At 46.4% G+C, this 19,200-nt stretch overlaps 1 protein-coding gene across 4 annotated transcripts in view; it reads left to right on the top strand.

Moving 5' to 3' along the window:
• GPAM (glycerol-3-phosphate acyltransferase, mitochondrial) overlaps positions 1 to 12,203 on the top strand; it is a 59,351-nt gene extending 47,148 nt beyond the window's left edge. For all 4 annotated transcript variants that reach the window (XM_047702096.1, XM_047702095.1, XM_047702094.1 and 1 more), the window contains exons 14-21: positions 713 to 783; positions 1,805 to 2,069; positions 2,632 to 2,774; positions 4,171 to 4,248; positions 4,874 to 5,014; positions 6,232 to 6,421; positions 7,618 to 7,676; positions 8,342 to 12,203. In XM_047702096.1, the coding sequence (XP_047558052.1) occupies positions 713 to 783; positions 1,805 to 2,069; positions 2,632 to 2,774; positions 4,171 to 4,248; positions 4,874 to 5,014; positions 6,232 to 6,421; positions 7,618 to 7,676; positions 8,342 to 8,458 (1,064 nt within the window). In that variant the 3' untranslated portion in view covers positions 8,459 to 12,203. The remainder of the gene's footprint in view (positions 1 to 712; positions 784 to 1,804; positions 2,070 to 2,631; positions 2,775 to 4,170; positions 4,249 to 4,873; positions 5,015 to 6,231; positions 6,422 to 7,617; positions 7,677 to 8,341) is intronic.
• The last annotated feature ends 6,997 nt before the right edge of the window (positions 12,204 to 19,200 follow it).

Genomic DNA, 19,200 nt, shown 5'->3' with positions numbered 1-19,200 from the left:
ATGATTATAATTTCTACAAATTCTGAGTATTGGGTTATGGACTACAGTACTTCTCAAATACGTCCTCTCTCCTCCATACCTCCAACTTGGTCATTTCCTCCTCAGCCCAGTGAACGACACAGCATTTTCATCTTACCAGTGAAGAAGCTGCGGCATGGGGGTTGAAGTCTTTTCCCCCAAGTTATGAAATTAGGCCACATAGAAATCAGATTTGAGCCCACATTTTCTGCCTTCAGATCGGCTAGCCCTTCTCCCACTGTGCCTCTGTCCTCGGGTGACGGGGACTCTACCCACAGGAGAGAGCAGTCGGGGTAAAGCCAGAACCTGGAGCCAGGAGTGATCCCAGAAACATGGAACTGGGAGAAGTGGGAGACCCCGTAGAACTGCCAGAACAGGCTTCTATGTTGGGTCTTGGTATTTCCAGGAAAGTGTCTGTTGGCCATTGAGTGACTAAATTCCACTGGCCTGTTTGGAAAGTGGAGCGTCTTAGGCTGGATACTGGTACACGATGCTGATGATCTCTAATGAGGATCTGTTGGCCAGAACGTGGGATACTGTTGTTGTTTCCCTTCCGTAAATTCTAGTTACAGGAAATGTGGTAGAAGTAGAGGTATTTATAGTTGTAAATACTCCCATTTCAGATTTAGGTACTTTTGGAGACTTTCCACTGTATTAAAAAAAGGGAACCTAAAGTTCTGTGCTTGCCTTCCAGCTGCTAGCAAGTCCTGTGCCATTATGTCCACACACATCGTGGCCTGTCTGCTCCTCTACAGACACCGGCAGGTACGTCTGCTGTGTCCCTGCGGTCATGAGGGAAGTGTGCGAACGCCGTCAGCCGGTCAGCTGCTTGGTCACAAACGGACATGGTCCTGTCCTGGCTTCTGCTTTAGAGATAAGCAGTAAAGGAAGCCAAGCACCCTGCCCACGGGGGCTTACAGATCTGAATGAGGAATCTAGGTGAAAAAAACTCCAAGACTGCGTCACATAGACAACAGTAGGACATTCTTGGAGTCCTACAGTTCACGTAAATAAGGCCTATTGCGTTGATGTGCAGTGAGAGTTCTGACAGCTGATGACAGCTCTTGGACTTGTATTTCGGGCCATATTCCCTTCATGAACTTGACTAAGTACTGGGATGGAAAAGACTCTATCTGTGCCATCCACAGTCATGTTCTCAATAACAAACATAGTGTCTACGTGTGTGTATACACTCCTATGTATACATATACATACATGTTACATGTGCACACATATTTTACATATATGTGTAGGCATGATGTGAATAGTTGTCAGATAAAAATGAGGGAAATCGGGGCACCTGGGTGGCTCAGTCAGTTAAGTGTCTGCTTTAGGCGCAGGTCATGATCTCAGGGTCCTGGGGTCAAGCCCCACATCAGGCTCCTTGCTCAGCAGGGAGCCTACTTCTCCTTTTCCCTGCTTGTGCCCTCTCTCTCTCTCTCAAATAAAATCATTAAAAAATATATAAAATGAGGGGAATTACTGCTAAAACATAAGCATTTCTAACTTTTAGATGGCTTCTTCTGCCCTGTGTAATCTTAGATGCTCCTGTCACATGTTGTGACCAAAGCATTCTTTGGACATGAATATCTGGACTTTCTGGGGACAGGCTTTTTCACCAGTTTTCTGACATCCTGTGCCCTAATACTCTGGCCTTTTTACTCCCCGTGCCAAAAGCGGGCTGCTGGGAAGCCACGGCAGGAAATAAAACCCTCGGAATGGCTTCTGGGCCTCTTGGGAGGCAGGCTTTCCACTGTTATGAGACCAGTTCTGTCTGTTTCTCCAGGGCATCGATCTCTCCACATTGGTGGAGGACTTCTTTGTGATAAAGGAGGAAGTCCTGGCTCGTGATTTTGACTTGGGCTTCTCAGGGAACTCAGAAGATGTCGTCATGCACGCCATACAGCTGCTGGGAAATTGTGTCACCATCACCCACACCAGCAGGAACGATGAATTTTTTATTACCCCCAGCACAACTATCCCGTCGGTCTTTGAACTCAACTTCTACAGCAATGGCGTGCTCCACGTCTTCATCATGGAGGCCATCATAGGTATGGCCTGCCCTGCAGCAGCTTCACGGGAGGGAGAAGGGCCCAAAGCACATGGTAGTGTCTGTTGACAGCAATGATAGCCCCTCGTCGGAAGGGGATGTGTTGCTGTAGTTTTCTTTTTCAAATGCAAGTGTAATCTGCTGTACACTCTAGCTCATTTTTTACACTTACTCGTCAATGAGTGGTTACTGAATTACTGCTGGCCTAGTATTACACTTAGTCCGAGGAGGGGAGGGAAGGTGTTTGGCTGTCAGGAGCTGGGAGTCTGAGGGAGACGAGAAAGCACGCATGGCAGTGAAGTGAGCATAGGGGGTGAAGAGGGAACAGGGGAGGCAGAGTGGGTGGGACCAAAGCCTCTGAGGAAGGGGTTAGAGGGAGCTGGGATCACATGGAATCCTGAGGATTGAATCCTGAAGGGATGTACTGACATTTTTCTCCAGTGAATGCAGATAATTCTCTTTGATGTATTCACGATCTATTCAGGTAATCCACGTTTTCTGAGCCAGCTGAAGTTCTCTTGGAGGAAAGGCTGTGGGCCTCACTGATGCTTTTCTCTCCTTAGCCTGCAGCCTTTACGCCGTTCTGAACAAGAGGGGCTCAGGGGGGCCTGCGGGGCCGTCCCCCAGCTTGATCAGCCAGGAGCAGCTGGTGCGGAAGGCCGCCAGCCTGTGCTACCTCCTCTCTAACGAAGGCACCATATCACTCGTAAGTGAAGGCTCCTTCACTTAACGAAGGAGTGTGACCTGTTGTCTTTTTCTTGAGAATTTTTACAAAATTTTCATGAAAACATAAGCCACCTGTGTTTTTCTCTCAGACAGCGTTTGGTCTGTTACTGAGGCTGTACCTTCTACTCCTGAGTCTCAGTGACTCTTGGGCCAATATCTTGTTTGCTGTCTTTGTTTGCCACTGGGGTCACTGCTCCAGTGAACCCTTCATGTGGTTGTGAGGCGTGACAGGACGGATTGCTCAACATTCTCCAGAGTCAGATCCAAAGTTACTGCGCTCTTACTGTACGGAAGGCACTGGGCCAGAGGCCTGTAAATAGTTAACATGCCCAGAAGATAGGAGCCAGAAAACAGTCTTAAAAATCATCTGTTCAACCCCTTGTCACTTTACAGATGGGAAAACTAAGGCCCAGCAGGACGGATGAGCATTTAATTGTATTCAAGCACTTTTAGACATTCGTAATGAGGCATACGTATTAAGCAATAGATTCTTTTCCCTCAAAATCATCAACAAATAGTATTCATATTCTACTTAAAGTGTAATACTCTCTCCCACTTATTTGAATGTGTCCGGGGTCATTAAGTTGTTTTGTTGTCATAATTGTTTTGTGAGGATGGCCCTCCACAGCATTCTTTGCATGTGGTATATTGTCGCCCTGCTGAGGAATCTGTTTTGCATGAGCCTTGAGGGACAGGGTGGGATGGGGTGGCTGGATGCAGCTCCCAAGATTGACCTTGTCCTTTCCCTGGGTCATTTTTGAGTTATTTGAATATTTGTTCCCTCCTTCACCACCGCTACACACAGTGTTTATGGTAAGGCAGCATTTGCAGAGAAATTGTCTTGCGGAGGAAGAGAAGTCAGCGGCAGCAGGGCCCGGTGAGCAGTCCTTCTGAGGACTTGCCCCCGGCGGGGGAGACATAGCTCGGGGCGCCCGTGCAGGTGGAGCCACGTTGGGCGCTCTGCCAGACAGAGAATGAGGGCTCTTCTTGGGCATTGCCCTTGACCATGCATTCATCAAGAGGGTGGGCCTTGGGAATCTTAGGACTTAACCAGTCGAACGAGGTAGCTGATATGGAAGCATTTGGCAGTTACCTTGTACAGCAGTTTTCTGTCTATAAAAAGGTCTGTGATGGGGCGCTTGGGTGGCTCAGTCCATTAAGCACCTGCCTTTGGCTCAGGTCATGATCCCAGGGTCCTGGGATTGAGCCCTGTGTTGGGCTCCCTGCTCAGCGGGGAGCCTGCTTCTCCATCTCTCTCCGCCCCTCCCTGGGCCACTTGTGTTTTCTTTCTCTCTCAAATAAACAAAATTTTAAAATAAATAAATAGGTAAATAAAAGGTCAGTGACATTTTTATTTAAATGCCTTTTCTTCCCAGCCCTGCCAGACATTTCATCAGATTTGCCATGAAACAGTGGGAAGGTTTATCCAGTACGGCATTCTCATAGTGGCAGAGGTAAGAGGACTGGCTTTCCTTCATTTGCCTTTATTTGGTTTGCTCTTCCTTATCTTTTCTACCAGTTATTTTAACCAGTGTTACAACCGATTATTTTAGCCAATAATTACATTTGGTATGTAGTCAAGTCCACATGAAGAGAAAAGAAAAGTAAGAACAGGAAGAGTAAACACCTTTGGGGATTATTTTCAGTATTTTGGTTACTTTTGTGTAACTGGTATTGTCTAGAACATATCTTAACTCTGTGACACCTGAAAGTTTTCATTCCAAGAGATGTTTTACATATCCATGTGCTTGTAGCTTGTTTACACACAGTTTTCTCTTTTGAGATTTTAATTTTTATCGATTTAGTGTAGTAAGTATGGCCTGGGGAAGTAGATATCGGCTTAAAGGGCATCTTTATTTGCCCTGTCTGGTAGCTCCCCTCGCTACCTCTTCCTTTCCTCCTTTCCTTCCCCACTGTCTCTCGAGTGACTCTGAGTTTGGAGGCAGAGGTGGGTTGACACCGTGAATGGCTAACAGAGAGTAGGGAGGCAGGGTGAGGGGCTGCTGGCCTGACGTCAGCCTCGTGAATGTTCGTGTGCCCGCACATGTTTATTTCCTGTTCGCCATCTCTTTGGCATAGCAAGATGACCAGGAAGACATTAGTCCTGGTCTTGCCGAGCAGCAGTGGGACAAGAAGCTTCCTGAGCCCTTGTCTTGGAGAAGCGACGAAGAAGACGAAGACAGTGATTTTGGTGAGGAGCAGCGAGATTGCTACCTGAAGGTACTTCGGTGAAGGGCTCTGGTGGGCGTTGCAGGGAGGAGTCCAGGTTTTTGTTGTCCCTAGTTGACGAGGTTCTTAGAAACTGAGCCTCTGCCGACTTATTCACATTTCTGGCCCCTACGAACCAACTGGGTTAATAATAAAGACACTCATGTTTGAGGTGAGTGAGTACCCCCGTTGCTCAGTATGGGTGCAGGTAATGGAAAAGGACACAGAAGTGCAAATTCGGGAAGGTGAACTTCATGAGAGACCCTTCCCGACCCTCTCATCGCCGTCCCAGGGTGCAAACCTGTTTGCCTACACCCACGCTCCCTCCGGAAGAGGCAGGACTGTGTTCAGTCCTCACTGAGCCCAGGGAGCAGCTGCGGGGGAAGAGGGGAGAAAGAGAAGAAGGGGAAGGAGAGGGATCCCTCCCTCCCTCAGCGGCCACAGCCCACGGCTCTTTCCGTGTCCTGCTGGGTCTTGTCGGCCCTCCCTAGATGGCATACATTGAACCATTTGCCTTCAGTTAAAACAAATCCCATCACAGGAGAAACTTTAGATTTTTTATAAGATGGATTGTCCTTGATTTGTCATTTTACAAGTTAATAATGACTCATTTTTTCTGAATACCTTAAGTGGATTACTCTGTAACACCCCTGATTTACACACACACACACTCAGGAGGTGTCACTTCTGGAGAGTCCACCTGGCCTTTTTGGGTATGACCAGCTGTGAGTAGGGGCAGTTGCCTTGTGGCCGTTCCGCAGAGGGGCTGATCCGAGCGTGCCTGTTTTGGGTGGGGGCAGTGAGAGCCCCCTCTACCACCCGGCACCCCGTCACACCCCACTGTGCCAGGAAGTGAGCCAAAGGCCAGGTGGGGTGACAGCAAGTGAGTGCTGGGGAAGACTGAGGTGACCTTGGTGGTCTTGCCATGTGTCTTCTTTCACACTCGAGTGAAACCTGGGAGGGTCCGGCCTGGGGACCCGCTGTGTTCAGTGATGACAATGTGTCATTCAGGTCTGCCGGTTTCTTCCGGGCAGCCGTTCAGTGACTGCAAACCTCAAGCACTGTTGAAAACAGTGACTCCCATAAAGAACCCGTTGCACAGCCAGGGGCCTTTCCAGCAAGAGGGTCTGTGGCCGTGGAGCGGTGGGCTGCTCCGTGCGGAAGGTGCTGCGTCAGCGGGCTTGTTCTCTCCTTCTCTGTGACCTCGTGCCCCGGCCTTGCGCCCTCAGGTGAGCCAGTCCAAGGAGCACCAGCAGTTCATCACCTTCTTGCAGAGGCTCCTCGGGCCCTTGCTGGAGGCCTACAGCTCCGCTGCCATCTTCATCCACAACTTCAGTGGTCCGGTCCCTGAGCCCGAGTACCTGCAGAGGCTGCACAAGTACCTGGTGGCCAGGACGGAGAGGCGCGTCGCCGTGTATGGTAGGCCTGTCCCCGCTCCGGCCCCTTGTAAGAGCTGAGCCTTTCTGGATGACAGGAATCTGCTTGTGTAGGCCACTGGGAAAAAGTGCAAAATTAGCCCGACCGCCAACTTTGTAGGCTCCCATTCTTGTCTGTTTCAGGATGTTCTAGAAGTGGAACGAAGCAGTTCTATACTCTTGGGTGTGGCTTTTTTCACTTAACATGATAAGTGGAGTCCTGCGTGTTTGTGCGTGTGCATGTGTGTGTACTCCCGTTGCTTTAGAGAGTTCCCCCATATCACTGTTTACGGCATCCGACGTGTGACCTTCGTTGACGGCTGGGGGGTCAGGATGGCGGCACTCGAGAGCCGCAGTGGCTGGTGCAGCCGTGAACGTGGTGCTTGAACGTGCTGGCGCGACCCTGTGCCCTCTTTGTGCTGGGGCGTGTGTAGAAGTAGCAGGCCTGTGAGCGCCTGCGTGGGCCCCGTGGGGGGCTCCTGGGGGGGTGCCATTCTGCACCCCGGCAGCAGCGTGTTTCCAGGGCTCCGCGTCCGGCTCGTGCTCGGTTGTGTCTGCGTGATGAGAGGTGCGACCGGGGTGGGAGCAGTGTTTCTATGCAGTGATGGCTTAGGACTGAAACTGCTTGGAATCAAGACATTTTAGAGCCAGAAGGGATCTCGAGATAATTTCTCTCTAGACATCTCTCCATACCCATATAGACCCCTGGAGTTCTGGATTTCTCTCTAGATAGCTGTCATAGCTCCCACAGCTAGTGAATGGGCACACCCGGCTGCAGGGCTCTTTTCTCTGACCTCTAGGTTTGTGCTCTCTCCAGCTCCGCTGATTAAGGTCTCCTCCGTGCTTCACTGTGCAGCCGAACAGAATTTCTACCCATGGTCTTGTTCGCTTCTCTCAAAAACCGTCCAAGACGGGTGTTGTAGGGGTTTCTCCTTTTCTTCCTTTCTCTCATTTCCTCCCTCCTTCTCTCTCTCTTTTCTTCTTGCTCTTTTGGTCTTAAAAGATGACAGAATAAGTTTAAAGAAACAGTGGATCCTTTGAGACCTCCCAGGATGCCAGTGGTAGGGGTGGCACTGGACTCCAGTCTGCTGACTGGCTCAGATCCTCTCCAGGGCCTCCCACACTTTCTTACTGTGGATGTTGGGGGTTTCATGTTTGCCGGGCCTCAGCTTTTCACAAGGTCTTATCCTTTCTCTGCAGCTGAGAGTGCCACTTACTGCCTTGTGAAGAATGCTGTGAAAATGTTTAAGGATATCGGGGTGAGTTCCCACTGCTTATGGTAGGAAGGCACATGTTAACTTCTCTTTCTGCTCAGACCTGGTCTGTTTGAGCCACCTGCATTTGGGTGGGCTCTGAAAAAGTTTCTGCTGGACTGATCATGACCACATTTCTGGGGATTGGGAGGGGGACAGGCTTATAGAAAGTGGGACACACCAGTACAGATTTATTTGAATGTTCCAGAATTTTCCTGGTTCACCTTCATCCCCAAGCTGTGTATATAACAAGTGGCAGTCCATTTCAACATGCTACTACAATTTTCGGCAGGGATGTTAGTTATGTCATAGGATTTTCAGTTACTGTGTTTCTACCGGTATTGCTGGAAGTTTCCTCTGGTGTACTGTACTCCATGTGTCATAGATGCCAGGAGTTCCGTGGAGGTACTAATGGCCTTTGTAAGGAACTCTTTGGACTTTATTCTAACACAGATTTTAAAGTATAGTATGCTGATTGGACTCTATCCAAAAGAAACCCATCACACCTGCATCCATAACCCTCCTCATGAACCCCTACACGTCCATTTATTTAAAACCAGGATACAGTGTTAGGTGCCTTGACTGCTTTTTGGGTCTAGAACAAAAGTCAGGGTTGGTGACAGAAATATCTTCTTGTTTTGATTTGTCTTTAATTTCAACTTTCTCTCTAGGTTTTCAAAGAGACCAAACAAAAGAGAGTGTCCGTTTTAGAACTCAGCAGCACGTTTCTACCTCAGTGCAACCGGCAAAAACTCCTAGAGTACATTCTGAGTTTCGTGGTGCTGTAGGTTAGTCCTGGCACCTCTGGCAAGTGGAGGGTATCAGACGAGTCCCTCGCAGGCTCCAGCCTCTGGCTCAAGAGCTGAAGGTGCCGACATGTGGACAGGCCTGCCCTGTCCTGCTGTGACGAGCTGGAAGACAAGTGCCTTCCCCTCCGCGGGGCTGTGCTTACCCCCTCCTCCCGAGATGACACAGCAGCCTCCGTGGGACGCTCGGGGGCCCCCACCCTCTGCTTGCAACTCATCGTCAGTAGGTGACACAACGAAATCTCAAAAAATTATTTTGGAATTTATTAAAGATTTCCCTTTTAAGTATTACTGTTAAGGACTAAATTACTGTGATGGGCACAAAAATGTAGATTCATTCTAGAACCGAATCTTACATAGTATACTTAATACTGTCGGATAATTTGTCGATACATTTTCTGATTAATGGTTAATGCTTCCTTTAAACATAATTGAGTCATCCATTCACTGGTTTTCTTTTTTTTTTTTTTTTTCGGTTTTATCTTCATCAATAGTAGCTAATTTTAAAGGGGACACCTTTCATCCAAAGTGCTTTACAAATGAATGGGCTGATCTAGATCACACCCAGGTATCACTGTGCTGTCCTTCGCAGTCAGATTTAGAAAGTGTTTGACCAGCTACACGAAAACACAATATTAGTTTAGGTCAGAAATAGAGCTAATGTGATCAAACAGTTCACATCAGGAGGTAGATTTGGCTGGCAGAGTTCAAAGTAAACTTGGCCAGAACACTGGCTTTGAACTTTTTGCTCATATAAAAAAGTGCCATGAGTTTTAAATGACCAGCAAGTATTTAGGAATGACACCTGTTTTATGTCCATACCCCTTCCCACCCCCCAGGTGGCACCTGCCTCTCCTGGGTACAGCTGTTTCTTGGAGATTCTCCAACCAAACAGCAACTGTCCTAACTTGACTAGCCTGATAGACTGTGTGAGCGGAAAGTGCTGTGGCTCGAGGCTGCTGACCCCGGGCTGTCATGTACTGTGTATAGGTTGTGCACTACACCCAGTCCGCGTGACTGGTGCCCACTCAAGTTGTGTGGTGTGCAACCTGTGCCACGTGTGTGGCAGCCCAATTGACTGCTTCGTGGTTGGAGGCAGTTACAAATTTTTAGCTGTGAGGGAAAACCATGTTTTTTTATAAAATGTGTATGGTTATATGCCTAAACCCTAATGCCACATGGTGGCAAATTATGATGAAAAATTGTCTGTTCATAACGGGTAGGTGCCTTCGTAGGAGCAGGGAGCATTACTGTCCATTGTGGTAACTGTGGTGATTTCATAAAGATCATGTGATATTAAAACATTTTCTGACAGCTTACTGTTTCTTCTCTCCAATGGTATTATGGAATTAGGAATTTTTCCTGGTGAATATTGCATATAGTCTTTGATTTGGAAGTACTGAGAATTAAGTTTGTACTTTCAGAAGCTTGGACTTGAAACACTAATGGCGTCTCATGAATATCCCATGTGTGTTGGGAGAAGGAAGGGGACTGACCGGTACTTCACGTCGTATGAAAGATCTCGTCTGAAACTCATAGCAATAATGCTGTGCTGTCGTGAGCTTTTTTCCAGTCTTCTCAGATTCTGTGTTTAAAATCTATTTGTTCTTTGTAGGAATTCATGTGCCCTTAGCCATTGTCAGTGTTGTTGCGGCTCTGGTGTGGAGCAGGGTCCCCTCCTGGTAGTGCTCTGTTGTACTAACGGGGACGGAGGAACACTTCTTCTGTTGGCTGGAGCCGTGCATGTGGGGGACCCCCAGGGAAACTTACTTATTCCCACGGTATTCTTTTTCTGGGTGGCAGTCACTGCACTAGTCTCTCTCATTCTCCCTCTAAATTATAGATCAAGGATTGCTCAAGCTCTCTCTGAGTTACCTGGGAAGTCAAGGCTGGGACTGATTTCGCGTGGACTCTGCTGCCTGGCCTGTGACTTCTGCTAAGGGCTGCTGTGCTAGCCTGAGCAGGGAACAATGGCTTCTCTGGCTTCATTTTTCTTTTCAGTTGGTTTGTTTCTAGAAATGTAATCAGATGCTTTGGAGAATGCAATATATGATTTGCTAGCTCTCTCGCAACTTAACTCACTGTGAGAATAAATATGCATGCTTTTTGTAATTAACTGGTGCTTTGAAAACCTTTTTTAAGGAAGAAAAAATCTCAACCAAAGTTATGCTTATCCCAACAAGCTGACCCTGAGTTAATTTTAGCACAACTCATTCTTCAGTGCCTCATTACTGAAAAAAAACATACATCATCACAGTAAGGCTTCCAGATAGCACTGTTTTGCTTAAAGATTTATTCTCACTGTTTTCCAAAAGCGAATGGCTTCCATGTAAGATTATACAAACTAGGTGCTTGTAAATAATTTATTACAGTTTACTCTACTGCATTTCTCTAAAACTGAAATGCATGCCCTCCAGGGGAAGACTGTGAGTCAAATTAAAACAAAACAAAAAAAAAACAAAATCCAGTAATAAGCAATATGAATCTGCACGCTTTCCAACTGAGGATGTCCTAAGTGATTTCAGGAAAGAGGAAGGATTTTTTTGTTCCCTTAAATTTCAAGAAAAGCAAAGGGAAGGAACTTGTGTGAGACGTGTAGAACTCGTAGCACAGAACTAGTAACTCCTTAGTCTGCCTTCTCAGATCTGTTCAGTCTCTCAAAGTCATGAGGATAAGTAGAGAAAATACATCAGGGATTTCCATGAATGTAAACTCAGATTATGGAACTTCCAGGCACCTGAAGGGGAAAAGCATTTCCCATGGTTCTCCATGTAATCTGAGTGCTCTGTGAGATGTTCGTGGGTGTTTCGTGGAGGTGTTGCTGGTAAAATGTGTACGTGGATCCCCTTGTTTTAGAAACTCACAGTGCACTCTAGCACGGCGTGGGCTCAAGCTGTGCTGGTCCCAGGCCTGTTCAATGCAGCATTTCCAAACTGTTGGGATGCCAGGACCTCTTTCCCCCTTGGCATCCCTTTGAACCTCTCACTAGTGTGCCATGGAAAACAATTTGGGAAACACTATGTTAGGTAGTTCTCTAAGGGGACAAACCAATGCAGAATGCTAGGGAGGCAGAATTTGCATGCATTTTGTACAATCACCTATTAGAGTTAGTTGGATGTATGTTCTCCCCCTGGAGACGATAAGCACAGAAAACTCTAATACAGGCGGTCAGGTCTCTTTCCGTTGATGGAGAGATCAGCCGTCCATGATCCTGGGTTTTTCCCTGAAAGTAATAAAGTTAACATAAGGATTAATTGGGGTAAATAATCAAGATTTTAATTCAGATCTAGAAGAAAATATTGCACAACTGAATGCAGATTTTTATCCACAGATAGTTATAGTGTTTAGATATGATTAAGACCTATCATTGAAGTTTATAAGACTTAATTTGGATGTAATCTGTTTTTTAAAATGCTCTTTTTAGGAACTTGAGACTTGGCATCTGGTGTTCTAGTTTAATACAAACTAATGATTGCATTTGAAAGAATTTTGACTTTATTTCTAAACATCTAGAGCTCTGAAATGCCTTGATGGAAGGTGTTATTTTCCTGTTGTACAAAGAAATGTTAAATTGTTGTAAAAAGAATTACTATAAAATGCTGTGAAATAATACTGCGTGATTTTGTGAGCGAAACTTATTTGGAAACGTTTGATTTTTATGCCTGTTAATGTATTGTAAGAAGCACAGAAGTGTAGTTTTGTTTTAATAAACCCCAAAATGAGTATATTCTTGATGTCTTGCATTTGTAATTAAAAGTTCCCAACATAATTCATTAGATAAACAATTGTTCCTGTTTGATTTTACATAAAACTTCATTAAAATGCTTATAGGAGATAATCTTACATAAATGTATGAGCCTGCCGTGCATGGTGTTATTACTGATCCGTAGCTCTCCAAATTTGATCAAGCATTTGCTCGACTTAGTACATATTCTCATTACAGAGATATACTTTGAGTTTCTGTAAAGATTCCTTTAAACTTGGTGCTTCTGTCATATTCTTAGGTACTGAAGTGTTGGGTTATTTTCCACTAGTTCATAATAGTTGCTCAAAAAATATTAGTTGACCTTTTTTTGACAAGTAAGGCAAGTATTTTCTTACAGCACTATTTTCTGTGGATCCTTCAAAATCACTCAGTGCAGCCTTCTCAAGAGCGTGCCCTCTGCTGTCCATGTCCTTTGGGTACGTAACATGGCTGTGAACCCTATATTCAAGACCATCCCATCTGTTCTCCACCAGACCCTCTATCTGAACTTTGTACTTTCCCCCTCTGGTTTGTTCTGGAAGACTGTTGCCAGGATTATGTCCTTGCCCTTCGGTGCATTCATATCTTCCTTTGCATTAGCAACTGCCTTGCTGTGGCCAAATGTGACCTTCCCTTTATCATACCAAATTCCATTTTTTACAACCACTCACTCTAAGTGGATGTTCTTTTTGCAGGCTAATCTCTTAATGTTCAGTTCGATGCCCACTCATTTTAGTCTTGTTTGTTCCTTTTTTTAACACCTTGCAGTCTGTCTCCTACACACATAGCTAGTAAAATTCCTTTGTCCCTCCTTGACAAATACAAAGGGGTTTTCCTAATTGCTGCCCATAGCACCTGTGATGTCCATACCGCAGCCTGGCCTCTCTGAGATGCTGCTTCTGTCCTTCCAGTTTCCTTGGCTCTCCAGTATTCTGTCTCCTTTAGGACTCCACCTTCTCCAGCTCTTTTTTTTTTTGCCTCCCATTCTTTATCAGATGGTCCTGGTATTGTTGCTGGAGACTCTGAGTTAAAAAAGTCAATTCTGTCTGAAATCTGTTTTTTATATGAAAGTACCCAACTTTGACAACAAACGATGTGATCACGTACAATGGCTTGCTGGGCCGTTTCTGGCTTGTCAGTGGCCAGTTCGTGTCTTCTGGCCTGGGAGAAAACAGCTATGAAAGCACCAGTTCTAGATGTCCCTTCCAGGAGTCAGAGCACAATCCATTGTTGGGAGGTTGACCTTGTTCATTTGAGATAAGCAGGGATGAAGTCTCAAAGCAAAGCTCTGATGATGACCACTGGGTAATGTTTAACCAGGCAGGCAGCAGGCATCCGTGTCAACCTTTGATATCTGGCTCATTGCTGTGGCCACATCAAGGAAAGGGTATGTCAAAACAAGCCAGGGTTGCCACTGTTGGTGGCCTCGGTGCTAGTGACAAAGCTACGTCTGGCAGGAAGTGATGACAATAAGTGCACAAGCTCAATTTCCAGCCTTTTGGGAAAACATCCTGCCACCTTCACATTACAGGTCAGTTGAAAATTAGAAGAGACCCCTGCAAACAGCGGTTGAAATTCCTTAAGTCACATAGAGAAGATAGAGAAATTAGTAGAAGTGACGTGCCTACGTAAGGCAAGAGCAGACATGGGTTTCCCCTTGGTTCCTTTTGGTTTCTTTACCGGTGGGCTGATCCTATACCTAGACACCCATTTGCCTGCCATGGTCCCTTTGTAATTTTAATAATGCCCTTTTTGATTCTCAGGAGCATCTAGGTGTAGATAATAGAGTACATGGTCACCATATCCATGGGGCATGCACCTGCCAGTCAGTGACAAAAAGCATCCTGCTAGAGTTGAGAAAGAAGCTACCTTTTGGGGATACCATTAGCTTATTATAAAAGAGAGACATGGAAATTATTTACATGATGAAAGATTTCACAACTTCATTGGAATGGGCAGCTTCACTGGGTGCCATTTCGATAATGATTTACTTCAGTGTACATGCTTTCCGAGAATGTCACCATCTCTAAAGAAGAAATAATCTGTGTCATGCAGAACTACTTTGGTGTCTCCGTATTCTGGGAGGAGAAATTTATCTCTACCTTTCCTGCTAACTGGTTGAGTCTCTCCAGCCTTTAGAGTCTGATCCAACAGCAACGACTGTTGCTTGCAATATTTTTCCTTGAGATTTTTCTGGAAGCATAGTATGTCCTTTGGTTACATTTGGTTTCAGCTATACTCCTTTGGGGAAGGAGCTTTCTAAATGCCTGTCCTGCCAGGACTTTGGCCACTGTAGTTCATCCTCTACTACACTTTTTTTTTTTTTTTTAAACATACTCAGGGATTTACCGCCTGAGAACTTTAACCGTCTTCAAATTTACTTTTAAGGAAATGTTTATAAACATCTAGTTTCTGCTTCTTGAACCAATCTGAGCACTTAACGGGGAAATGGCAGGGAAAGAGTCCAGATGGTCTCCAAGTAATCTCTCGGTTTTCCAGAATCCCACTAAGCGCATCTCCCGTAGTACTTCTGGAGCATTTGAGGCCAAATGAATATGTTTGTTATTTCTCTATGGTTCAAATAGTGAGCAAAATATCTCTGCTTCTATTTGTATGATTCTAGGCATGCATGGTGGGGCAGAGAGCTACCCGTCTCCCTTCACTTAATAAGGAAAAACCAGAACCACGTGGGACCCACGACAAGGATATCAGGGAGGGGTTGAATATGTCCTCTCTATACTGGTCCGTGGTTCTCAAGAAGGATCACCAGACAAACAGCATCAGCACCACTTGTTGGAAAAACAAATACTTCAGGCCCCACCCCAAGTGCCCAGCAATCTGTTTTAACCAACCCTCAGGGACTCGATAGAGTTTGAGACCCCTGTTCTAGTTATACTGCCTTGGCAAAAATTGGAGTTCCACATTGTACTCAGGAAGTGAAAACGAGGCGCGAAGGTGAGTTGGTAAGTACCCTGTCCAAAACGGCTTCTTCTCAGGAAAGTATGAAAGCCACCAAGTGAACTTGACAGCACTGGGCTACGGGATAACGGGCCTTGGACCCTCTATGCATGTCGGGGTACATCTGTATTGGGCCATGGTAATACTGAGCCTTGTCATTGCTCAGCCGTCTCTGTAGGGTAAGGGCAAGCATACCTTCAGCCTCGTGTGACTTGTCATCTGGATGGTTCTCAGCACTCAGTTTATCAAAAGGAAGGCTTGCCTAAGTTTTGTTCTGTATGTGAATTTTATATGGCCCTTCAAATCCTTTTTTAAAAAATGTTTAGTAAAAAGTCTTACACATTGTTTTGCTGGAGCCAGTTAACGTTCTTCTAGTTTCACATTATCATGTAATTTTCCACATTCCACACTAAATGCAGGAATTATCTGGACATCACGGCTTGGGAGTTCGCTCATGGTGTTTGCTGGTTTGCATCCCGTTTGGCTGGTGGTCCGATGATGATACTTCTGTTCCAGATTCTTTCCTCCACTTCCTGTGTGAGCACGGGCAATTTTCTCCTCTGTAAAACCAGGGGGCTGAATGCTGGTGACTCCTCATTTCCCCTTCAGAGCTAAACTTTAAGGAAATAGAGAAAAGCCAATTCCATCCAGTTGCAACATTTCAAATTTACAAAACAATTCCACATTCATCCCACCTAATTTCTTCTTCAAGAACGCGTTGTGGGGTGCCTGGGTGGCTCAGTCAGGTAAACGTGTGCCTTCGGCTCAGGTCATGATCTCAGGGTCCTGGGATCAAACCCCGCATTGGACTGTCTGCTCAGAGGGGAGCCTGCTTTACCTTGTCCCTTTGCCACAACCCCCTGCTCCAGCTCTTATTTTTCTCTCTCTCAAATAAATAAATGAATAAAATCTTAAAAAAAAAAAAAGAAAGAAGAAGAATGCATTGTGAGGGTGTCCCTATACAAAGAGGGACTTGCTGGGAGGATTTTGCGGACGCCCTCTTCGACCGTGGTGCTCACACAGCGTTGAGCAGGAGCAGACCCTCCCGGGTTAAGGATGGCTCAAATTGGCTGCTATTTGTTGTGCATCTTTTATGGCACAGAGCCAAAACTCAGCAGTGATTGCCATACCTGTGGGAGGAGGTCATGGAGAGAACGTGACCTCCCATTGACCCGCAGGCTGGACCAGGGCGATGGGAAGCTCCTTACCCCTCCCCTGTACATTTCACTTGGAATGTACATTTCGCCGAAGATTCCTACCCTAGCGGCCATCTCAGGGAGGTAGCGCTGAGAGAGAAGGGGCTCGTTCAGATCATCTAGAGGGCTTCCGCGACAGAACCCAGTGAAGGGCTCTCTGTGACCTTACAAGATTCTGGTGTGGAGATCCAGTCTTGCCGCCGCCCAGGACAAGCCTGGTAAGTGAGTTCCTTTGCTTGCTTCAGTTGTGAAGCTTCTTGGGATAGTATTTTTAGTATCTCGTGGGACAAACTCCGTGCAGATCACTTGGTGGTGGTCCTCCAGACCCTCAGAGGAAACTGAAGTGAGCAATTAGGCAAGGTCACGTTGCTAGCAGGCCGTGACCCTCGGCACTGTGCTTTAGAAACGCCCAGGGGCGGCACTCAGCCTCCCTGGGGGAGGAGGGGGGTCTACATCTGGAGGAGAGAAGATAGAACACCGACAGAATCTGCAGGGGGCATTGTCTGGGAGGGGTTTTGAAGGCCAGGCAGGCTTTGGTTGGGCTCACGCCGAAGTCTTCCTCTGTGTTTCCTGGGTTGGAAGAGTCACGGTCTCACAGGTGGAGGGAAGACGTGAGGTTCTACCCCGTCCTCCCCCAGGGCAGCCTGCAGTCCTGGCCCCTCCGTCGGGGGTCATGAGATCTCTCCTCCCCTACAAAGCACCGAATAAGTCACTTCTAATCTGCACTCCAGGGACAGTCATGGTACAGGGTAATGCTCTAAGGCTGGAAACTGCCAAGTCATGTTTTTATGGAAAGTTTGTCTCTATCTCTGGATTCTGAAGTTTTACAGAATCTGCTTTGTAGGAGCCTTCCAGCCTCATTAACTTTTCCCCACTGAAGTTCCCGCTCACGGTAGGCCCAAAGCAGGCGAATTAATTTGGAAAGAATGTTTCAGACGGGCCGTGGAACACAGCCCAATGTTTTTGATCAGCTCGAAACTTAATTTTTATTGGCAACAGCCTTCCACTGAGGTCATTCCCGATGAAAATTCGTTGTGCTCTCTAATCTGTTGTACCAGGAGCATCGGTATAAATGGCGTGTCCATGGTTGCCATTCTAATTCAATTTTATTAGCAATAAAATCTTGCCAGTGCCCAGGAAACAGTTTCATGTAAATAAAGGTGAACTGTACAAGCTGAAAGAGTACTTGTCAGAAAGGGCATTCGGATCTCACGACACTGGAAGGAACTAGAATGCGGCAGACACTGAATTTCTGTAGACATCGGTTTCTCTAGCAGAGATGTGACCCTCAAATGCACAAAGACAGATGCACCAGGAACCAGACAAATTTCCCAAAAAGATGTGAGGAAATCAGCTTTAAAACTCAGAATATAATTTGAAAGGAGGAGATGATTTGCTATGTGTAAAGTAGTGCCCTGGCAAAGTCTTCAGTGATATAAAGCTCAGCAAATCTACAAATTGGAGTCAGTAACTGTTTCTATCGATCTGGGCCAACACTTGATGTCTCCCACTTGTAAATCACAGCAGAGTCAGAGTCCCATGCCTATGAGGGGGAACCGAGATGGGCCACCAGGCGATGCTTTGCAAGTATAATTCATTCTCTCAGTGTCAGGGAACTGGGTCTTCTGGAGGCAGAGTTCTTGCAGGAGATTCTGTAGGACTCTGTCTATACCCTCTCGACCATCTGGGGGTCACCCAAGGACCCAAGGACGTTCCAGCCCCTCTTGTCTGCCTGGATCTCCCCGCCTGAGGGCAGTCTCTGACTGGAAAGCATAAGGGACCCACAGGGCAAGCCAGAAGTGCTAGGATGTTAACATCCCAAGAGTGACCCTCAGCCAAGGAAGGGGTGGGAACCAGAAGATACATAGTTGGCTTTTTGACCCCTCATTGGGACAATTCAGAGGATCCCCAGTGGAATTAAGCTCCACAGGCCATGGCAGTGACCCACTCGTTATAGTTTTTTTCTTGGCCTTCCCTCTTCCCTGTCTCCCTTTCCGCGTCACTTCCTGGCGTCAGCTTACACATAAATGACTTGTAGACAAATTCTCGTCTCGGGAGCTGCTTTTAGTGGAACCCAAACCAAGACAGTCATCCTGACTATTCGTTGGCTAGACGCTGAGTTACAAAGTGATGTTAAGAGTGTTTCTAAAGACTGCTGCTATGTTGGACTTACCAATGCACTGTCATGCCAGCTAGCAGAGCAGTTAAAGAGAGGGGGAGAGAACCTGACACTTCTAATTCCCAGTTTGCCATCCATGTCCAGAGTTGGTGATGAGGAAGGATCTATAAGCGCTGTCCTTGCTTCTTTTGCTGGTTGCCAGTGCAGAAAATCAACACGGTGCTTGGAGAGATTAGAATTCAGGTGGTAAATGTTTGGGGAGTCTTATTGTTATGGGTTGCCAACACTGACAGAGTTTAATAGGCGGGAGGGATAAGATACAAAGTGTAAAGTGAGCAGCTCCCTGTCTCCTTGGAGACGCAGGACTTTTCCCAAGAAAAGTTACCTGGAGGCAAATATAGGACCTGCTGTGGGCGATCTGGGGCGGAGAGGTGACTGAGGGGGGCGGTGCATGGCCGTCAGTCTTCAGCTGGGTCTGGAAGGAAGGGTGAGAATCAGGCGGTGGGAACAGGAATCCTTGCAGAATCTCACTCCTTAATTAAATTTCACAGAACCATTAGGTTGCGCATGGGTCACCTGTGGGCTTCATTCGGTCCGCAGACTTGCCTCCTTTGGTAACTTCGGCCCAAGAAATGGAGTCGATGTGCAAGCTATCAAAAGATTTCTAAGTTCTAAAATCCTAGCTTTTCTTAAGATTACTAGAAGA

Source organism: Lutra lutra, chromosome 14 (genome assembly GCF_902655055.1).
Source record: "Lutra lutra chromosome 14, mLutLut1.2, whole genome shotgun sequence".
Lineage (NCBI taxonomy): Eukaryota > Metazoa > Chordata > Mammalia > Carnivora > Mustelidae > Lutra > Lutra lutra.
This window is presented reverse-complemented; position numbering and strand designations above follow the sequence as displayed.